The sequence below is a fragment of the Pygocentrus nattereri genome, chromosome 12, assembly GCF_015220715.1.
Source record: "Pygocentrus nattereri isolate fPygNat1 chromosome 12, fPygNat1.pri, whole genome shotgun sequence".
In the NCBI taxonomy this organism is placed as follows: Eukaryota; Metazoa; Chordata; class Actinopteri; order Characiformes; family Serrasalmidae; genus Pygocentrus; species Pygocentrus nattereri.
The window spans coordinates 23,588,862-23,607,296 of NC_051222.1; the positions used below are offsets into that span (position 1 = coordinate 23,588,862).

General features: G+C 38.0%; 1 protein-coding gene across 1 annotated transcript; it reads left to right on the forward strand.

The window, feature by feature from the left end:
• Nucleotides 1-5,964: 5,964 nt before the first annotated feature.
• On the forward strand, nt 5,965-18,116 carry si:ch211-243a20.4. The gene is made up of 6 exons (XM_017699106.2): nt 5,965-6,387; nt 9,477-9,752; nt 11,961-12,082; nt 14,101-14,205; nt 17,716-17,805; nt 17,929-18,116. Exons 1-6 carry the CDS (start codon nt 6,324-6,326, stop codon nt 17,983-17,985), a joined length of 714 nt encoding a protein of 237 aa, XP_017554595.1. The 5' UTR covers nt 5,965-6,323; the 3' UTR covers nt 17,986-18,116.
• The last annotated feature ends 319 nt before the right edge of the window (nt 18,117-18,435 follow it).

The following is an 18,435-nucleotide window of genomic DNA, read 5'->3' on the forward strand; positions in this document are numbered from 1 at the left end:
AAATGAGAGTGTTTGTATAAATACAGAAAAAAGACATGTCAGTCACAACTGCATATGTGTACATATTTCTATTTTGTGGTCTATTTACGCAAAGTTAGGTTACTTCCACAATTTATGTTGAAAAGACTCTCCCAAAATTTTATGCTACTGCACTGATGTTGAACTGTGGGCTTTCACTGGTTTGGTATGACTAAAAAACAAAACAGCTCAAAACAAAGTGCACTGTGCCCTGATTGGTGTTCTTGCTTTGTGTTTCTTTCGTTTTGACATGTTACATTTTTGTACACAAATAAACCAAAAGGAACAATAGATTTCACATAATGTATTGGATTAAAAAGTAAGATATTTGACTTTGAAATGTAGTGGAGTGAAAGTAAAAAGTCACCCAAAATGAAAATACTTCAGTAAAGTACAGATACACGAAAAGTTACTTAAGTGTGTGCTGTGCGTTTATCTTTACAGGACTGAGGAGTTTAGGAAAACTGATCAGCTGTTTGTATCCTGAGCAAGACCTCACCTTGGGAAGCCCATCACTAAACAGTGCCTGTCCCACTGGCTAGTGAGAGCTTTAGCTTACTCTAGCAAAGGCACGCAGCCTCCCGCTGGCTTGAGGGTACTTTCCACGAGAGAAATGGCAACATTTCTATTCAGGAGATTCGCCTCAGAGGTGAGGCCCCATAGTGAGATACCTTACTCATGCTATCAGAGAACTGGAGTTACATTCGTAACCTGAGGTTCTTCACACCATTTATTGAAAGGTTCTTTAGGGAGCCAAAAGTGGTTCTTCTGTGGCATTGCACCAAAGAACCCTTTTGGAACCTTTATTCTTTGAACATACACAATAAATCCTGTTGTTTATACTTTAAACACGTTTCTATAAACATGTTACTGTGTTTCTATGAGATGTTCCTTTATTTGAGAAAAAATAGGGAAAGCTTGAGTACAATATGCATTGAGATCACTGATTTACCATTAAAATATGCAAAAATTATGTGATAGAAGGTGAGAGAGAGAGAGAGAGAGAGAGAGAGAGGGAGAGAGAGAGAGAGGGAGAGAGAGAGGGAGAGAGAGAGGGAGAAAGGGAGAGAGATTATAAAACAGTTAACTGACTTCCAGATGTTACTTCTTCACAACCCCCCCGCCCCCGTTTATATAGTGACATCAAGTTTGGCCAACATAAGTCCAATGAAAGTAAACAGAGCAAAATGAAAGTGTTATGTTGTTTTTCCTCTCCCTTTTCATCTCTCTCTCTCTCTCTCTCTCTCTCTCTCTCTCTCTCTCTCTCTCTCTCTCTCTCTTTGTCCTCCATAAAGCTCATATGCACCTGTTTCTCATTAAGCACGAGGCAATTTGTCACTGCAGACTGAATTCCTCTCCCTCTCTCTCCCTCTCTTTCCCGCTCTCTCTCTCTCTCTCTCTCTCTCTCTCTCTCTCTCTCTCTCTCTCTCTCTCTCTCTCTCTCTCTCTCTCTCTCTCTCTCTCTCTCTCTCTCTCTCTCTCTTTCCTGCTCTCTCTCTCTCTCTCTCTCCCGCTCTCTCTCTCTCTCTCTCTTTCCTGCTCTCTCTCTCTCTCTTTTTAGTGCTGTCAGAAGCTGGAAAGTCAGCCAAGTGCTCAATTGCTTAGCGTAAATGAACATGTGTGTATGTGTGCGTGTATCATCATGCTCAATTACTTCAAGCTCAAACTAATTTTCATTTTAGAGTATCATATTTTCCAGAAGCAGCTGTTTTCCACACAAAAAGAACCCATAAAAAAAACATTACTAAGCAATGAAGCAGAAAGATCGTACAGTTCTCTGCTCACTTTTCACCTTATGACTTTCTACACATCCTACACCAATAATACATTCTCAGCAATTAGATGAAAACAGATTCCTATAACTCGGCATAGCTCCAGTGTTAAATTACCGGGTGAGAGTTATATGACTGGGGAGGTATTTGTTGTGGCCTGTTTAATGTGCTATAAAGCGTTAATCTATTGCTGCCATCAAGTGGCCAAATTCAGAACATCATATTATTTCTTAACTCGACTTCATCATTCACCTGAGCCGACAGTCTTAAAGGAACAGCACTAAATTCTCCCATTACCCCAAATGCAACCAGCCAAAGCATGATTGGTATTGGCTCTTAAGCTGTGAGTCTAATGTAGCTAACAAGTACTTAAAGCTTTTGATCACCAGCTAGCAGCAAACTGTATGGCTAAATGATCACAAACATATTTCAAACTGTTTTGAGCTGTTAAGTAATCTGAAATAGTCCTGTGGTTCCTAACTAAAGGATCTTTTTCAATCTACTACTTGATAGTGTGGTTACATCTAAAAGTAACGTAGTAAGGCAGAAAAAACTTGCCCCTTGGTATAATGATCAGACCTGAGCTTTAAAACAGACTGCAAGACGACTAGAGCAAAAACGGCGTCTGACTAACCTAGAAGTGTTCCAGAGCCTTATAGACTATAGAACTTGCTACAGTTCACTCAGCCTATCTCTCCTCTCTCATAGAAAACAATAAGAATAATCCTAGACCACTATTTAGCACAATTTCTAAAACAACAGAGAACAAAACAGTTACTGAACCCCAGATGACCTTAGCCTATAGCAGCAATGATTTTATGAATTTCTTTAGTGATAAAATTGAATAAATTAAGCAGAAAATTCAGAACACACAATTAAACTCTACAAACCTGCTGCCTTATAATGCCAGTCTAGATCCTGAGAATATTATAATCACTGCAGAGAGGCTGGAATCATTTACATTACTTCAAGAAAATGAACCAGTTAAAATTGTTTCTTCCGGAAAATCTTCTACTTGTTTGTTATGATCTTATTCCTACAGGTTTACTCAGGAAATTACTCAGTAATTAGACAGCTGATTAAGAAAGCTAACCTCAATCCTTGTGCACTCTCAGATTATAGACCTATCTTGAATCTCCCCTTCATATCTAAGATCTTGGAGAAAGCGATAGTAAAACAATTATGCTCCTGTTTGTATAGGAATCATATACATGAAAAATTTCAGTCTGGTTTTAGGCCACATCATAGTACAGAGACAGCATTAGTAAAAATTGTGAATTATCTTTTATTATTTTCTGACAAAGAAAATGTGTCTTTGCTAGTCCTCCTCGATCTAGACCTGCCGGAGTATCTGCTGCTCTGTTAACACTGTAATCTGTGATCAGTCACTCTTTACAGAACTGACTCTGTGTTTTTCTTTCCTTTCTTTACCGAGTTGAATAGCTGCCCATCCTGTGCGTCTGATGCTGTTGCCTCTTCTGCCTTGATTGAGTGCCCACTGCACGCCAGTCTTTTGGACCGGCTTGACCACCATTGAGCTTCTTGTTGTACAATACTGTGCAATCCTCACCCTCAGATGCCGCTGCTGCCGCTGGATAATCATAAACTAATCTAATTAACTACAGCCCCACCTGTTTTTCCCGCTTTGTTCTATAATACTTTATACTAACAGTGTTTGCTATCCGGTGTCAACCAGAGGAGGATGGGTTCCCCTTCTGAGTCTTGGTTCCTCTCAAAGTTTCTTCCTCTTGTCTTAGGTACTTTTTCCTTGCCATTGTCACCACTGGCTTGCTCATTGAGGCTTGGACTGGGATTTTCTTTCTTTAATTCTGATTGTTCCGTAAAGATGATTTGTGACAACACCTGTTGTAAAAGCGCTGTATAAATAAACTTTGCTTGCTTGCTAAAAATGGCTGAGAGTACTGACCTTGGCTGTGCTGATGTGCTTTTGTCTGTTTTTTTACAATAGCATGTCATACAGTGTTAGAAACCAGATAAACAAACGAGATAAACAGATAAAGATTAACAAACACTAAACAAAGAAACATTGCCCCTAAAGACGATATCGACAAACATTAAATAAACAAACATTACTCAACTGCCCTCTAAAGCTGTTATTAATAAACGTCTAATACATAAACATTACTCAACTGCCCTCTAAAGCTGTTATTAACAAACATCTAATACATAAACATTACTCAACTGCCCTCTAAAGCTGTTATTAATAAACGTCTAATACATAAACATTACTCAACTGCCCCCTAAAGCTGTTATTAACAAACGTCTAATAAATAAACATTACTCAACTGCCCTCTAAAGCTGTTATTAACAAACATCTAATACATAAACATTACTCAACTGCCCTCTAAAGCTGTTATTAACAAACATCTAATACATAAACATTACTCAACTGCCCCCTGAAGCTGTTATTAACAAACATCTAATAAACATTACTCAACTGCCCTCTAAAGCTGTTATTAACAAACATCTAATACATAAACATTACTCAACTGCCCTCTAAAGCTGTTATTAACAAACGGCTAATACATAAACATTACTCAACTGCCCTCTAAAGCTGTTATTAACAAATATCTAATACATATACATTACTCAACTGCCCTCTAAAGCTGTTATTAACAAACGTCTAATACATAAACATTACTCAACTGCCCTCTAAAGCTGTTATTAACAAACATCTAATACATAAACATTACTCAACTGCCCTCTAAAGCTGTTATTAACAAACATCTAATACATAAACATTACTCAACTGCCCTCTAAAGCTGTTATTAACAAACATCTAATACATAAACATTACTCAACTGCCCCCTAAAGCTGTTATTAACAAACGTCTAATAAATAAACATTACTCAACTGCCCTCTAAAGCTGTTTTTAACAAACATCTAATACATAAACATTACTCAACTGCCCTCTAAAGCTGTTATTAACAAACGTCTAATACATAAACATTACTCAACTGCCCTCTAAAGCTGTTATTAACAAACATCTAATAAACATTACTCAACTGCCCCCTAAAGCTGTTATTAACAAACGTCTAATAAATAAACATTACTCAACTGCCCTCTAAAGCTGTTTTTAACAAACATCTAATACATAAACATTACTCAACTGCCCTCTAAAGCTGTTATTAACAAACATCTAATACATAAACATTACTCAACTGCCCTCTAAAGCTGTTATTAACAAACATCTAATAAATAAACATTACTCAACTGCCCTCTAAAGCTGTTATTAACAAACATCTAATACATAAACATTACTCAACTGCCCTCTAAAGCTGTTATTAACAAACATCTAATACATAAACATTACTCAACTGCCCTCTAAAGCTGTTATTAACAAACATCTAATACATAAACATTACTCAACTGCCCTCTAAAGCTGTTAACAAACATCTAATACATAAACATTACTCAACTGCCCTCTAAAGCTGTTATTAACAAACATCTAATACATAAACATTACTCAACTGCCCTCTAAAGCTGTTATTAACAAACATCTAATACATATACATTACTCAACTGAAGGGTGTTGTAGAAACCCTGCTGACCAGTCAATCAAAAGTGACTTGTTAATCAAAACTGACCTGTCAGTCACAGGGGGTCGTAAATCATGGGTCATAAATGACTTGTTTGACAGAGTCTGTATGATATATCCTTTGTGCATCCAGTCCACATTGTTTGTTGTAATGTAAGCATTGCACTATGAAAGCTAATACTTGAGGAAAATAACCGTGACTGGCGAAAACAGGCCTATTGCACAGTATGCATAATGCTATTTAGGGAAGAATTAGCCTCCATTATTTGTTAGCTAAATGCTAAAGAAGCATATTCCAGACACCAAACATGTCTTGGCTGAATAAATACATTTGGGGCAAGGCCTCACTGGCCAATGAGGGTCTGCAGATAGATAGAGTAAGATCACAGAGAGGAAAGAGAGCTCTAGTCACTAGCCAGTCAATATGCATAGTCCACTTTAACCTATTATACCAAGCCACCATATTGGCATATACTGTATATATTCAGCAGAAGCTCCAGTGTTAGATTTGATGGTGTTATTTCACCACAAGAGAGAGCAGAAGAAGCAGGTCCTGATGATGAAAGCAAATAAAGAGGAACAGGAGGGATTGCGTAAGAGAGTGAGAGAATGCAGTCTTGTGACACTTCACACTCGTTTTGTTCTTTTGAGAAGGACTTTTCCCATTATTGTACATTGTGGTTAGACATTTGAGCTGGAGCTGGAAATCAGTGGTTGACTGTATGGTTAGAATGTTATTTAGGGTCAACAGCAGGACATATGTCTTTTTAGTTCTAGCGAGGCGACAGGTACTAGCGCAATGTAAATTTTGACACAACTTCCGGCTGTCACTTCTTTTGAGGAAGACAGAGAGTGCTTGTCCAGAGCTTCTTTTTGTCAGCTTGTGGTCAGAAGAATTTGTCAGTTCTTCTGAGCAAAGATACAGTGAGAAGGATTGATCTCTCTGAGGAAAAGCCACCACTTGCGGCAACAACATGTTTGCAGTACACTTGGGAATTTACTGCATTTTTCTGCTGTGCTGCAGTAACAAGAGTCAAGGTATGTTTCTTTTTATGATACACTAACAGTCAATCATTTGATGTTTTGAGATCATAGACCAATTACATATTACATATTACAAAGTCATATTTACACTGTCTGTAAACAGAAACACATATGAAGATATTTACCTAATGTTAAGGCAGGGCAGGGTATCCAGATTTAGTCCTGGATTGGATAGTTGAATTTTTTACATTCCAATGCACCTTATTCAAGTTGTAAGCTATCCTGAAATACAAGCCCCTATACTTTAAAAAAAGGTATCAAAACGATTCTTTGGAGTGTTTTTAGAATATTTTAGAAGGACCACTTTTGGTTCTCTAGAGGACATTTCAACAGATGGTTTTAAACAAAACTCAAATTTGCCATTTGAAACCATTCAAAAGTTCTTCAGGGTACCAAAAGTAGTTATTTTATGCAATCACTTTTTTGGCACCTTCATATTTAAAGCATGTCTATCAGCAATGTTAGAGCAGATAAAGCTCTTAACTGTGCGGGGCTGAATTTGGACAATACGTCATACGGATCCCAAACAGCGTGAGTCATATTGGACTGCGTCAGTGGAAAAGCTCAGGAAAACTGTTCAAACAATTCTGGAGATAGTGACTCTCCATGCATGCTGATGTAGCTCTTCATCCCAGCTACCTCATGTTGCCTATTCTAAGTGAGCCTCAAAGTCTTAAAATAAAACTGATCATTCTGGTCCTAAAATCTGTGTTCTAAACCACACTTATAACTGCCTTGAAATAATTAAAGTCTGTTTTAACGTGCTGTTATGTTGCTTGCATGGATTACTGAGTGTATTGATGAGACCAAGCATCAACATTTATATGAAATAAATGACTCAAAACAGTACTAAGCATAGCTTACTTAAAAACATAGTTTTGTACAAACTTGTTATGCTTAACAGGTAGAAAATCAGAAAGCAGAGATGCGATCAGGCTCCCCTGTTAATATCAGTGGCTTTGAACTGTTTTTGAACATTTTCTGAACGATTCACTGTAAAAGATGCCACACTCAGAGTAAAGAACAAGTTAGTTGAATGTCTTGGAAGCTTTAAATGTATGTAAATCCAGTGTGGGAAAATGACTGTATAAGAAATGACATAGAACTTAAATTAGCATTATTATTGTGGTGGTAGTTTGCAAAGAAAAGGCTACTCATAAGGTGAAGGTTCCACACTGAATGTTGCTTTGTTGTCATACGTTTGAGAATGTGTGGCAGAAATGAAAAAGTTTGTGAAATTATTGTAATATAAAACAATGGGTGATTTTTGGATAATTACGCTGCTGTAAAAAATCATAGAAATCTATCATCTTTCTACTGGTTCTTGGTGGTGTCCAGACGTAAGTTATGGTATTTTGTGTTCTCCTGAAAGATTTCAACTGCAATAGGCTTGTCCATTACTGAGGCCGAAGTCGCTAAGGTAGTTAAAAAGCTCCTTGGCGGCAGGGCTGCAGGGGTGGATGAGATCCATCCCGAGTTCCTCAAGGCTCTGGATGTTGTGGGGCTGTCTTGGCTGACACGCCTTTTCAACATTGCGTGGACATCGGGGGTGGTGCCACTTGATTGGCAGACTGGGGTGGTGGTGCCTCTTTTTAAAAAGGGGGACCGGAGGGTGTGTTCCAACTACAGGGGAATCACACTCCTCAGCCTCCCTGGTAAGGTCTATGCAAGGGTACTGGAGAAGAGAGTCCGGCTTATAGTCGAACCTCGGATTCAGGAGGAGCAGTGCGGGTTCCGCCCTGGTCGTGGAACACTGGACCAACTCTTTACCCTCTCCAGGATTCTTGAGGGTTCATGGGAGTTTGCCCAACCAGTCCACATGTGCTTTGTGGATTTGGAGAAGGCATTCGACTGTGTTCCCCGGGGTATTCTGTGGGAGGTGCTTCGGGAGTACGGGGTACATGGCTCTTTGCTACGAGCCATTCAGGCCCTGTACAAACAAAGCAGGAGCTTGGTTCGCATGGCCGGCAGTAAGTCAGACTTTTTCCCAGTGAGAGTTAAACTCCGTCAGGGCTGCCCTTTGTCACCGATTCTATTCATAATTTTTATGGATAGAATTTCTAGGCGCAGTCAGGGGATGGAGGGTGTCCGGTTTGGTGACCTCAGGGTCACATCGCTGCTGTTTGCAGATGATGTGGTCCTATTGGGGACATCAGGACGTGAACTTCAGCTTTCACTGGATCGGTTTGCAGCCGAGTGTGAAGCGGCCGGGATGAGGATCAGTACCTCCAAATCCGAGGCCATGGTTCTCACGCGGGAAAGGGTGGAGAGCCCTCTCTGGGTCGGGGATGAGCTCTTGCCTCAAGTGGAGGAGTTTAAGTATCTCGGGGTCTTGTTCACGAGTGATGGTACAAGGGAGCGGGAGATTGACAGGCGGATTGGTGCTGGGTCAGCAGTGATGCGGGCTCTTTACCGGTCTGTTGTGGTAAAGAAAGAGCTGAGCCATAAGGCAAGGCTCTCGATTTACTGGTCGATCTACGTTCCCACCCTCACCTATGGTCATGAGCTTTGGGTAATGACTGAAAGAACGAGATCGTGAATACAAGCGGCTGAAATGAGTTTCCTCCGCAGGGTGGCTGGACTCTCCCTTAGAGATAGGGTGAGAAGTTCGGTCATCCGGGAGGGACTCGGAGTAGAGCAGCTGCTTCTTAACGTCAAGAGGAGCCAGTTGAGGTGGTTCGGGCATCTTGTTAGGATGCCTCCTGGACGCCTCCCTTGGGAGGTGTCACAGGCAAGTTCACCGGGGAGGAGACCCTGGGGAAGACCCAGGACACGCTGGCGTGACTATATCGCCCAGCTGGCCTGGGAGCGCCTCGGAATCCCTCCCAGGGAGCTAGTGGAAGTGGCTGGGGAAAGGGAGGTCTGGGCTTCATTGCTCAGGATGCTGCCCCCGCGACCCGAACCCCAGAGAAGCGGAAGATGATGGATGGATGGATGGATGGATGATTCCTTAATGTTTTAATCAAGAGTAACCAGTTCCAGTATTTCCAGTGAAGTATGTGTATGTTTTGACCAAAATAAAATGATCTAGCTTCTTTCAAATGTAAAACTGAAAGCTCTCTATATTCTTTCTCTCCATGCAGCCAATGATCTTGTGGTCAACAACAGAACTAGCGTGGCACTGGCAAATGAAACACTCCACTTCCACATCAGGGTCACTGTTCCTGCCAACAGCAGCGGAACCAAAGTTTTTTGCTCCAGAAATGGGCATGAAGTTTGGAAGGAATACCTTCACAGTGCACAATCTGGCATTAAAGTTGAGTTGTGGGCTAACATCACCATAAATAACAGCTCAAGCTCTGGAGAATACATCTTCCAGTACCTAGAAAAGAAAGTCTACTGCGTGGCCCTTGTACGAGGTGAGTTAGTTGTGTTAACCAGGGATGTGCTGATTAATACTGAAGTATCAATAATTCTGATTCTTATTTTTCCATTTGAAAAACAATCGTGGCATAAAAATATCAAAGCAATAAAATAGAAATATATAAAGCATCACTATGTTTCAAAATCTTTTCACTATGTTTTATAGTTATATTTTATTTTTATGTTTTGCATTCATTATATATAGTATGTCAAAAAATATTTTTAACATATTTGTTTCAATGTAATCAAATGTTTATTTGATAATGAAAACAGTGAAAAAGGATGGTATGCATAATGTATGTGCTTTATAAAGTTAGCTAAATAATTTATTTCTCATGTTGCATAATTTTACAATAATAAACCTGATGAATAGACACACACAGATTTAGATCAGACAGTTTAATGTACCTGAAATCAAACTCACTGTCTTTGCCTTGTTAGTTTATGGTTCCGGTCATATTAAGCAGTTCATCATAAACTGCTCATAAAAGCATGTGTAAGGCAAAGTGTACTGACTTTTGCTCATGGCTTCTGAGTTTTGGTTACATCACCCTGAACCAACATGAGTGGAAAAGTAATACTAGCCAATAATATCATGTTGCACTACCTTCTGCCCACCTATCAATGAGAGAAAACACCCATCTAGCTCTGACACCCTCATGTTTTACACAGAGATATCTCATAGTAAGGGAAATAAGGTAATGTTTTCCCATTCATGTTGACTGTAATGGGGAATTGTATCATTATATTACAACGGCTGTTCAGGAGTTCAAGAGTTATTTCATGCAAAATGTTTGACTATAGAGAAACTTCTGAACCAGAGGGCACAAATTCTCCAACATAAAAATAGTCATTTTATTTACTATCTAAGACGTTACATGAAGTAACACATGTCTTCTGAGTTTTTTTATGTAATGGTGACCATGGTAAAAAGAGGAAAATCTGTAAAGAAAAAAAAAATTCTTTGAGGACTATTTTGATTCACCACACCCTGCATGAACGTGTTTAAAATACATTTTAAACCAAAATATTTACTCAAAACTATCAAAAATCAGTGTCTCAGGCATTAGGCAGTGTATCTGTAGCCACCATGTGTAATAACATTCTGTGAGGGAGCTTTTAATTGGCATGCAACTTTGACGTCTGGTTCCTATCACCACCTCTGTGAACAATTCTGACTCGATAAGTTTCTCTAGACCAGAATATTTCATATCAAACCACTCTGCGTGACTTTGTTTATGTTTTAACCTTTTAATCTCGAAAATAAAACTGGAATTCCATTTAAGACAAAGGCAAAAACATGTTTTTTTCAGAATTTTGTAACTTAATTTTTCTATTTTTTTTTTCATTTTTCATTTTTGTGAAAATGGCAGCTACCTTTTACACTGGAGCCACATTTTATGAGAAAATGACAAAAAATCTAAAATCTACACTAGATTTTATAAAGACTAGAATTTACATTATACACATAACATATATAACACACAAATTAACATTTCCCATCTCACAGATTTCCCCCTTTTATACACACAGGAAGACATAAAAGTTTTAATCTTGTTTTTTGTATGGGTATTCTACCAGATCAAAAAAGAAAAACTGTGGTGTCATCCATTCTTATTGAAACTCCACATGCCAAATGACCTCATTTGAGAATAATGCAAACAAACAAATAATAAAAGCAACAAAAACTCAAACAAAGCTGTGGACAAAAACCCTATTCATAACTCACACTGATGTTAGAGGAGCTGGTCTGTGCTGTTTAGTTCTATGTGAGTGGTGCAAACCATAACACTGAGTGTGACATTGAAGTGAAAACGGAGTCAACCACTGACTTCTCAATCACTTCTATATTTGGAAGATGAAACCATCCTCAAGAGGATCTGAAGAGGTGTAACGGTGATTCACTTTTCAAATCATCATTTCAATCGTGGTATAAATGAGCATGTATTACAGAACATGGACAAGAACAGATGACAGACTTAGATGACAGCTTAAGCAAAAGAATAGAAAATCTCACGTAGAACAGAAAGTGAGTGACAGTTGAGTCTTGTGACATTTTGGGAAAGAGCTGTCACTGGCAGTTGAGCAAGAAAAAACTTTTGAAAGCTGAACCACATCCAAGGGCCCCCTGACAGCTATCTCTCTCTCTCTCTCTCTCTCTCTCTCTCTCTCTCTCTCTCTCTCTCTCTCTCTCTCTCTCTCAGACGTGGGTTATATCGAGCCAAATGAGTCTTTAGAGGCTGATGTCATTGCTTTGCTGGTTGTCACAACTATTTTACTCATCTTCAGCATCGTTGGATCAATTTACATCTTCAAATGGCAGAAGGTGATATAGAAGACCGCTGATAACTGCTGACCTGAGACCATTTTTGTCCATAAGACTCCTTCGAGTTGATTTGTACCCTACATTTTCCTTTTGAAGTTTTCTGTCTTTAAAGATAAACTATCAAAAAAATGGATAGTTAAGATAGACAGTAAAAAAGATTTACTGTCATATAACAAAACATGAATGTTCACAAAGCTGAGGTTGGCTTCTCATTCAGATTTTATGTCCACTTTAAACGATGCGGCAGTCACCTTGATTGGTGTGCAGGTGCCAGAATGTAACTACAGCGTCATTTAAGGTGGACCAGAACATGTGAATAAGAAGCCAACTTCAACTTCACCAAAAGTCTAGCAGTATACCAAATACTGCAAAAGCAGCCTGGCCTTACAAAGCGCTGCAATCGCAGATTTGATCTCATTTCTTGATTAGTGCTAGTAGCTAACATCTTTGATTAGCCTACTGGGTTCGCTGCAGTCAAAGTTCTCTCCTCATTTCTGTACTTTGTGAAGTTTGTCGTTCTTCCTCAGTGATCTGTCTGATCTAGACCTTGCCATCACCTCACGCTATTCACAACATTTGAAACTACATGTACATGTAAAATACATAGAAACATGAAAATAAGCCAACAGCTTCAGCCAGATTAGCTCGCTAGGTTAGCCAAGCTAGCTTGCTAGGTTAAAGAAATTTGAAAGTCAACAATGTCATTTTTGAGGAACAGCCTGTATCCTGTATTCCTCATGGTGTGTGTTGTGTGTGTATTCTTTTATAAACTGCTCCACATCACTGCCTGAGATATGAGGACGGTCCTCAAGACAATTCATTGCTCTTTACTTCCATGTTTTGAAATGAGCCGCAGGCTAGCCGGATGTGTTGTTACCTACGTTGTTGTTATTTCCTCTTAGTGGTGTTGGAGTGTACTAACCACGTTTTGTGATCAAAAGCATCAAACTGTCTACAGATAAGCAGAAGTCTGGCTTGCAAGACTGTGTAATGATTAACAGCAGATAACTGTAAGGGGACTTAGCTTAAAAGGTGTCTGTGCATTAAACATTGTTAAAAGATGAAGATGTGGTCTGGGAGAGGGTGATAAGGAGGGACTGGGTGAATAGTCAGGTTTATCTTGGGGTTCCGGGAAGGCTGGGACCAGCCTTGCACATGGGAATACTTTCTGTGCAAGCTCAAACTGTGTGCTATCATGCTTTTCGACCTTAACGATGAAGTGCTGTAGCCCACATACACTACTAGAAGGAAACACTTACCAAACTGCTTTAATTCCAGCGTAAACACCTTTTAAGATCCTTTTGTATGCAGTCAGTATTTAGACATGGACTAAGTGCTTAAGGTGGTGTGAATGCTTTGAGGCGAGAATGCAGAAACGAATGCAGCAACTGAAACCATTCTTCTTCACTGTAAAATTCACATAATGCAACCAACAGTTACAGATGTAAATGTGCTTATGCACTTAGAAAACATTAAGAACTATCTGCTATTGACCTCTGAAGCCATGCTGTGAAAGAGAAAAGGACAGAAACAAGCCAGAAACTGAAGTATTAAAATTCAAGTACAACTTGTAGGACAGGAACTTGTGTCTGTGGTAATTCTGTATTTAAGATAATTGTGTAACACATAAAGGCAGCATTAGTGTTTACACTTGCATGTTGCTGCTGCTGGGACAAAACCTTGTATCTCCATTTTTGCCATTTTCCAGTTTTTGACATAATTTGAAAATGTCTGTTGTCCTTTAAATTGTGTATATTTCATGATGAAAGGACTAAAAGAAATGGGCAAAATGACTTTCAAAAAAGTCTGGTTCCGCTGAGATTTAGATGGAAAGAAAAGTTTTTCTCGCTCCTGTAAAGCTATCATTTTGGAGATACAAGGTTTTGTTCCAACAACAATAATATTATAATATTGGTAGTTTCTTGGTTGGATTTGACCAACCAACTGAGTTCCGTCCGACTGCTTTCAGGCTACTTCATATTGCAGTAATTGTGTTGATATTGTTTTTGAAACTTAAGGATCATCCCAAGTCAGAGAAGGGTGGAGACGGAGTGAAAGTCAAAAACAGACAGAGCAACGTAGGCGTGACGGCTCAGGGTCTAAACTCTGAATCAGTTTACACGGTAAGCCTATTTTCACTTGATCCATCATCCTCATCAGGTAATTGTTCTCTATCTCTGTTTGAATAAAGCTTTTTATCTCCAAAGTAGTAACATTATAGGAGAGGGAAAATACATTTTCACTTGTAATGGAAGGCAATGTAAAAAGGTGTTTTACCTATTAATTTGGGACTGTATCTGTTAAACCTGAAATTTCAACACAATGCAGATGCTAGCTGAAATTTTCACTTTATGCAAAAAAGTAAAAAATAAATAAATAAATGGAGATATAAGTTTGTGACAGCAATGATTTGTATGTTGATCTTGCATCCTCTCTGTCAGACGAACATTTAGCTTTTCTTTTACACAGAAAAAAAAAAGTGTACATCCCAAAACTGCTATATATCACACCAACATGATTTAGTCTTTCAGTTTACTTTCAACAATGATAATGTTGACTTTATGTGTGTTTTAGTAATGCAGAAATGATTTGACTCAAAAACATTCAAATCATCAGTCAGTATAATGACCTTAATTAAATAAAAGTAACAAATCTCAAACACTGTTTTATTTAATAAAATAGTTCATTTTACCACAAATTTGAATACAAAGTCAGTCTGCCATGATTTCTTTGTCTTGGCTCCTCCTCATGTCTCCTCACATGTCTCCTCCCTGGTTTGTCCCTTTTGTGATTTTCTGCTTCCTTTATCAAAAATAAAAGTATATAATATAATTTAAATAATAGGTAGAAAATATTATATATTAAATATTAAAATAAGTATTCATAACGTTAACAAGGTCATGCATTGATGCGAAGCACTGCTCTTATGAAACATCAAAACCTATTGCCTGAAATGGCGCCTTCTTCCAGAGACTTCTCAGACTGTTAAACATGAGTGAATGAGTTAGTAGACAGTTCCATGAGGTGCTTAGCATCTGAAAGCAGCATGGCCACCATGCCAAGTGTGGTTTTTGTAGTAACACTTGCCTAATGTTACTGATATCTATGTAGTATGATTTATGACCCATCTGAAAAGCATTGTTTTTCTTTTCTTTTTTTTACTTGTGATTAACAACATAAAGGAAAAACAAGTGATCTGAAAACATCCGGAGGGGTCCACCTCTGTCAGAACGCTGTCCCTGATTGGACAGAAGCTCGCTCTAAATTGTCCAAGATCTGTTTATGTTCTGAAATCCTAAATTTAACCAGCCGTGGAGCAGGTTAACCAAATAGCACAACCATAGAGGTAAACAGAGATCCACTGTTATGAGAAAATCCAAAGATTGCGCTAAGGTACTTTGTGAGACAGGCCCCTGGACTTGTGTCACTGTGCTTCATTGCAGCTGTAGTTTTTTTTATTATTAGTGTTTATTATTGTTTAAATAAAGGCTTACTTTCACATACATCCTGCCTCAGTGCCTCACCTCATGTGACCCAATCCACGCTGTGAACACATATGATCTATATGTCATATGAGAATGTTATGATTCACAGCCTACATGAAACCACAGAAAGCAGTGCAGTTTTTTTAGATGCTTATTCTCAATTCCTCAAACCAGAGTTTACATTTTCTAGCCAGCTGACTCAACAACTCGACTGCTTTTTGCTGAGCAGTGCGTTTTCCCTCTAAAACGCCTCAAGACGTTCAAAATCCCTCAGAGTACGCAACATTGCTGCAGTCATGAAAGATCCTCAGAATATGAACATGTCAGGATTTATGCAATGAACCAAGCTAAACTAATGAAACAAAACGCTGTAAGACGATCAAACAAAACTGTATATTGTTTGCCTTCACTTTCAGTAATAATCCCATTTAGCCTACACACATACATGCACTGATGAACAAATTGTATTCCAAAACAGTTGAGACAGTGAAAATGCGACAGTGTGAAATGCAGAACAAACAGAACTCGGTGATTTATAAATATGTATTGTATATGACCTGTATTTGAATGGAAACAATATAAAGCAAGATATTACATTTTTTTGCATTAATTTCATTGTTTATTGTACATATATGCTCATTCTTAAACTGATGCCTACAACACCTTTCAAAAAAGTTGGGAAAGGACCCATTTTAAGCTAGGAACGTTGTGAAATATTAAAAAAACAAACAGGTGGTGTAATCATGCTTGGGTATAAAAAGCATCCAGGAAAGGCCTAGACTTTTATGAGCAATAATTGGTCGATGGGTTGCCAAAAATGCATTAACAAAAAATACAGCAGTTTAAAAATAATGCTCCAGTGATGATGAAGGTAGAAATTTATTTATTTAATGCACCACATTGAGACACCTTGAAAAAGGGCCTTCAGAAATGTTAAAATCAAATTGCAAACTCTACATGTGTGTTGTGTGATGTTTTCATCCACCTGGGTGCCTATATAAATGGTGGTACTGCTGTGTGCATCCTCTTCTAATGGCCGGCAGGATTCACGGTAACCCTGGGAGGGAGGAGTACACCAGTGGAAACCCTGTAAAAAAGAAGGTAGAAATAATTGGAAATTAAATCTAGCTGAGAGTTCTTACCAGTAAATATGTTTTGGGAAATACTGTACCATCTATGAGGGGGATATTTCCAACGCTTATGTGCATTTTATACCAAAGCCAAAATGGTACAGTCTAGACTTTATTAAGGGCTGAGATTATGGCATTTAAGCCCTGATATAGAGTGCAAGTGCATTCTTTGGAATCATGCATTCCAACTTTTTTTGGAATGTTGCAGGCAGCAAATTTGGAATGATTGTATATTTACAAAAACAATGAAAACAATTAAGTTCATAAGGTAAAACATAAATACTGTGACCTACTGTCAATTAAATACAGGTCAAACTAAATTTACTAATTTTCTGTTTTTGTTAGTATTTCACATACTGTCCCAAAGTTTTTGGAATTGATTTTTTATTTAATGTCAGTCCCTAAGAACACATCTCTAATTATATATATATATATATATATATATATATATATATATATATATATATATATATATATATATAATATGAGCTGCAAAATAACTGTTTTTAATTCATTGATTGAACACATTCAAATATATTTGACTGTTCAGCCCACAGCAGTTTAGCTCCACCCATTCCAGCTAAAGTTGTAAGGAGTGTTTTAGCCTGGATTGCTTTTAGAATGAGACGTAATACAGGGCAGCCAATCAGAACAGAGGTAATTTACATATTGCTGCTGTCCTAACAAAACCTCTGTGTTGTTTTTCAGTTTTTGACATAATTTAAATAAAAAAGCCTGTTGCCCTTTACACTGTCTGTAAATGTCATGATGAAGTGACCAAAAATAACTTGGAAAAAAATTCTGGCTCCAATTTTCTTACATAAAAAGTGAAATATTGTTTTGCTTCTCCCATATAGTTATCATTTTGGAGATACGAGGTTTTGTTCCAGCAGCAGTGATTTAAAAATCTTAAAGGAGTTCCTCTGATTTTTCAACTTTGTGAATCATTGAAATATAAACAAAGTAATTCATCATCAAATCCATTTTTCCTTTTTCTTTCTCTCACACCTTCTCTCAGGCCCTTGAACCCAGGCCGGTCTCTATTTATGACGTGCTGAATGTTGACCAAGTCAGAAGGGAAAGTACAAAGCGCACATCAGAGGAAACGGTTGGTCAAAATCTAAAATCAAGATGAGTTGGGAAACTTTAGAATGGTCACTGTAACAATATGTTGTGATTTTTTTTTTGTGATAGTTGCTGTTAAATGACACGCACTGTTTCTCTTTTTAAGGCCAAGACGTCTCAGGTGGAGGAAGGAATTTTTGAATCTGTCTATGAAAACCTGTGATTAAATACTAATGCTTTGTAAATACAGTTGGCATGTCTGAGAGAGCTGTCTTTAATCATATACGCTTTATATGTACTTTTACAAGAATTGTGTGTTTTTCTCACTAAAAAATAGAAAACAAATATTTTCCACTTGGTCTAAGAGTCATTTTTTTTAAATGAATTTTTAAATCACATTTTTTGATTACTATGGGGCATTTGTCTTCACAGGCTTGGTAATCAGGATGACTAACAGAAAATGCATTAAGGACTACTGCTACCGCTACTCTAACTGCTACTGTGGCTACTATTACTACTGATACTACTACTAATAATGAAATAAAAAATGGTTTAAACAGCACTTTTTATTTTAGTTACAAAGTGCTTTATAAAGCTCACAGTATACAAAGCAAGAAATGAAAGTACATGTGAAAAAAGTAAATGAAAATAACAGAGTTGCAAACAACAGGTG

Coding starts and splice junctions, on each gene's coding strand:
- si:ch211-243a20.4 (XM_017699106.2), top strand. CDS start 6,324: ATGTTTGCAGTACACTTGGGAATTTACTGCATTTTTCTGCTGTGCTGC. Junction 6,388..9,476: donor CTGCAGTAACAAGAGTCAAG/GTATGTTTCTTT, acceptor CTCTCCATGCAG/CCAATGATCTTGTGGTCAAC. Junction 17,806..17,928: donor AGCGCACATCAGAGGAAACG/GTTGGTCAAAAT, acceptor TCTCTTTTTAAG/GCCAAGACGTCTCAGGTGGA.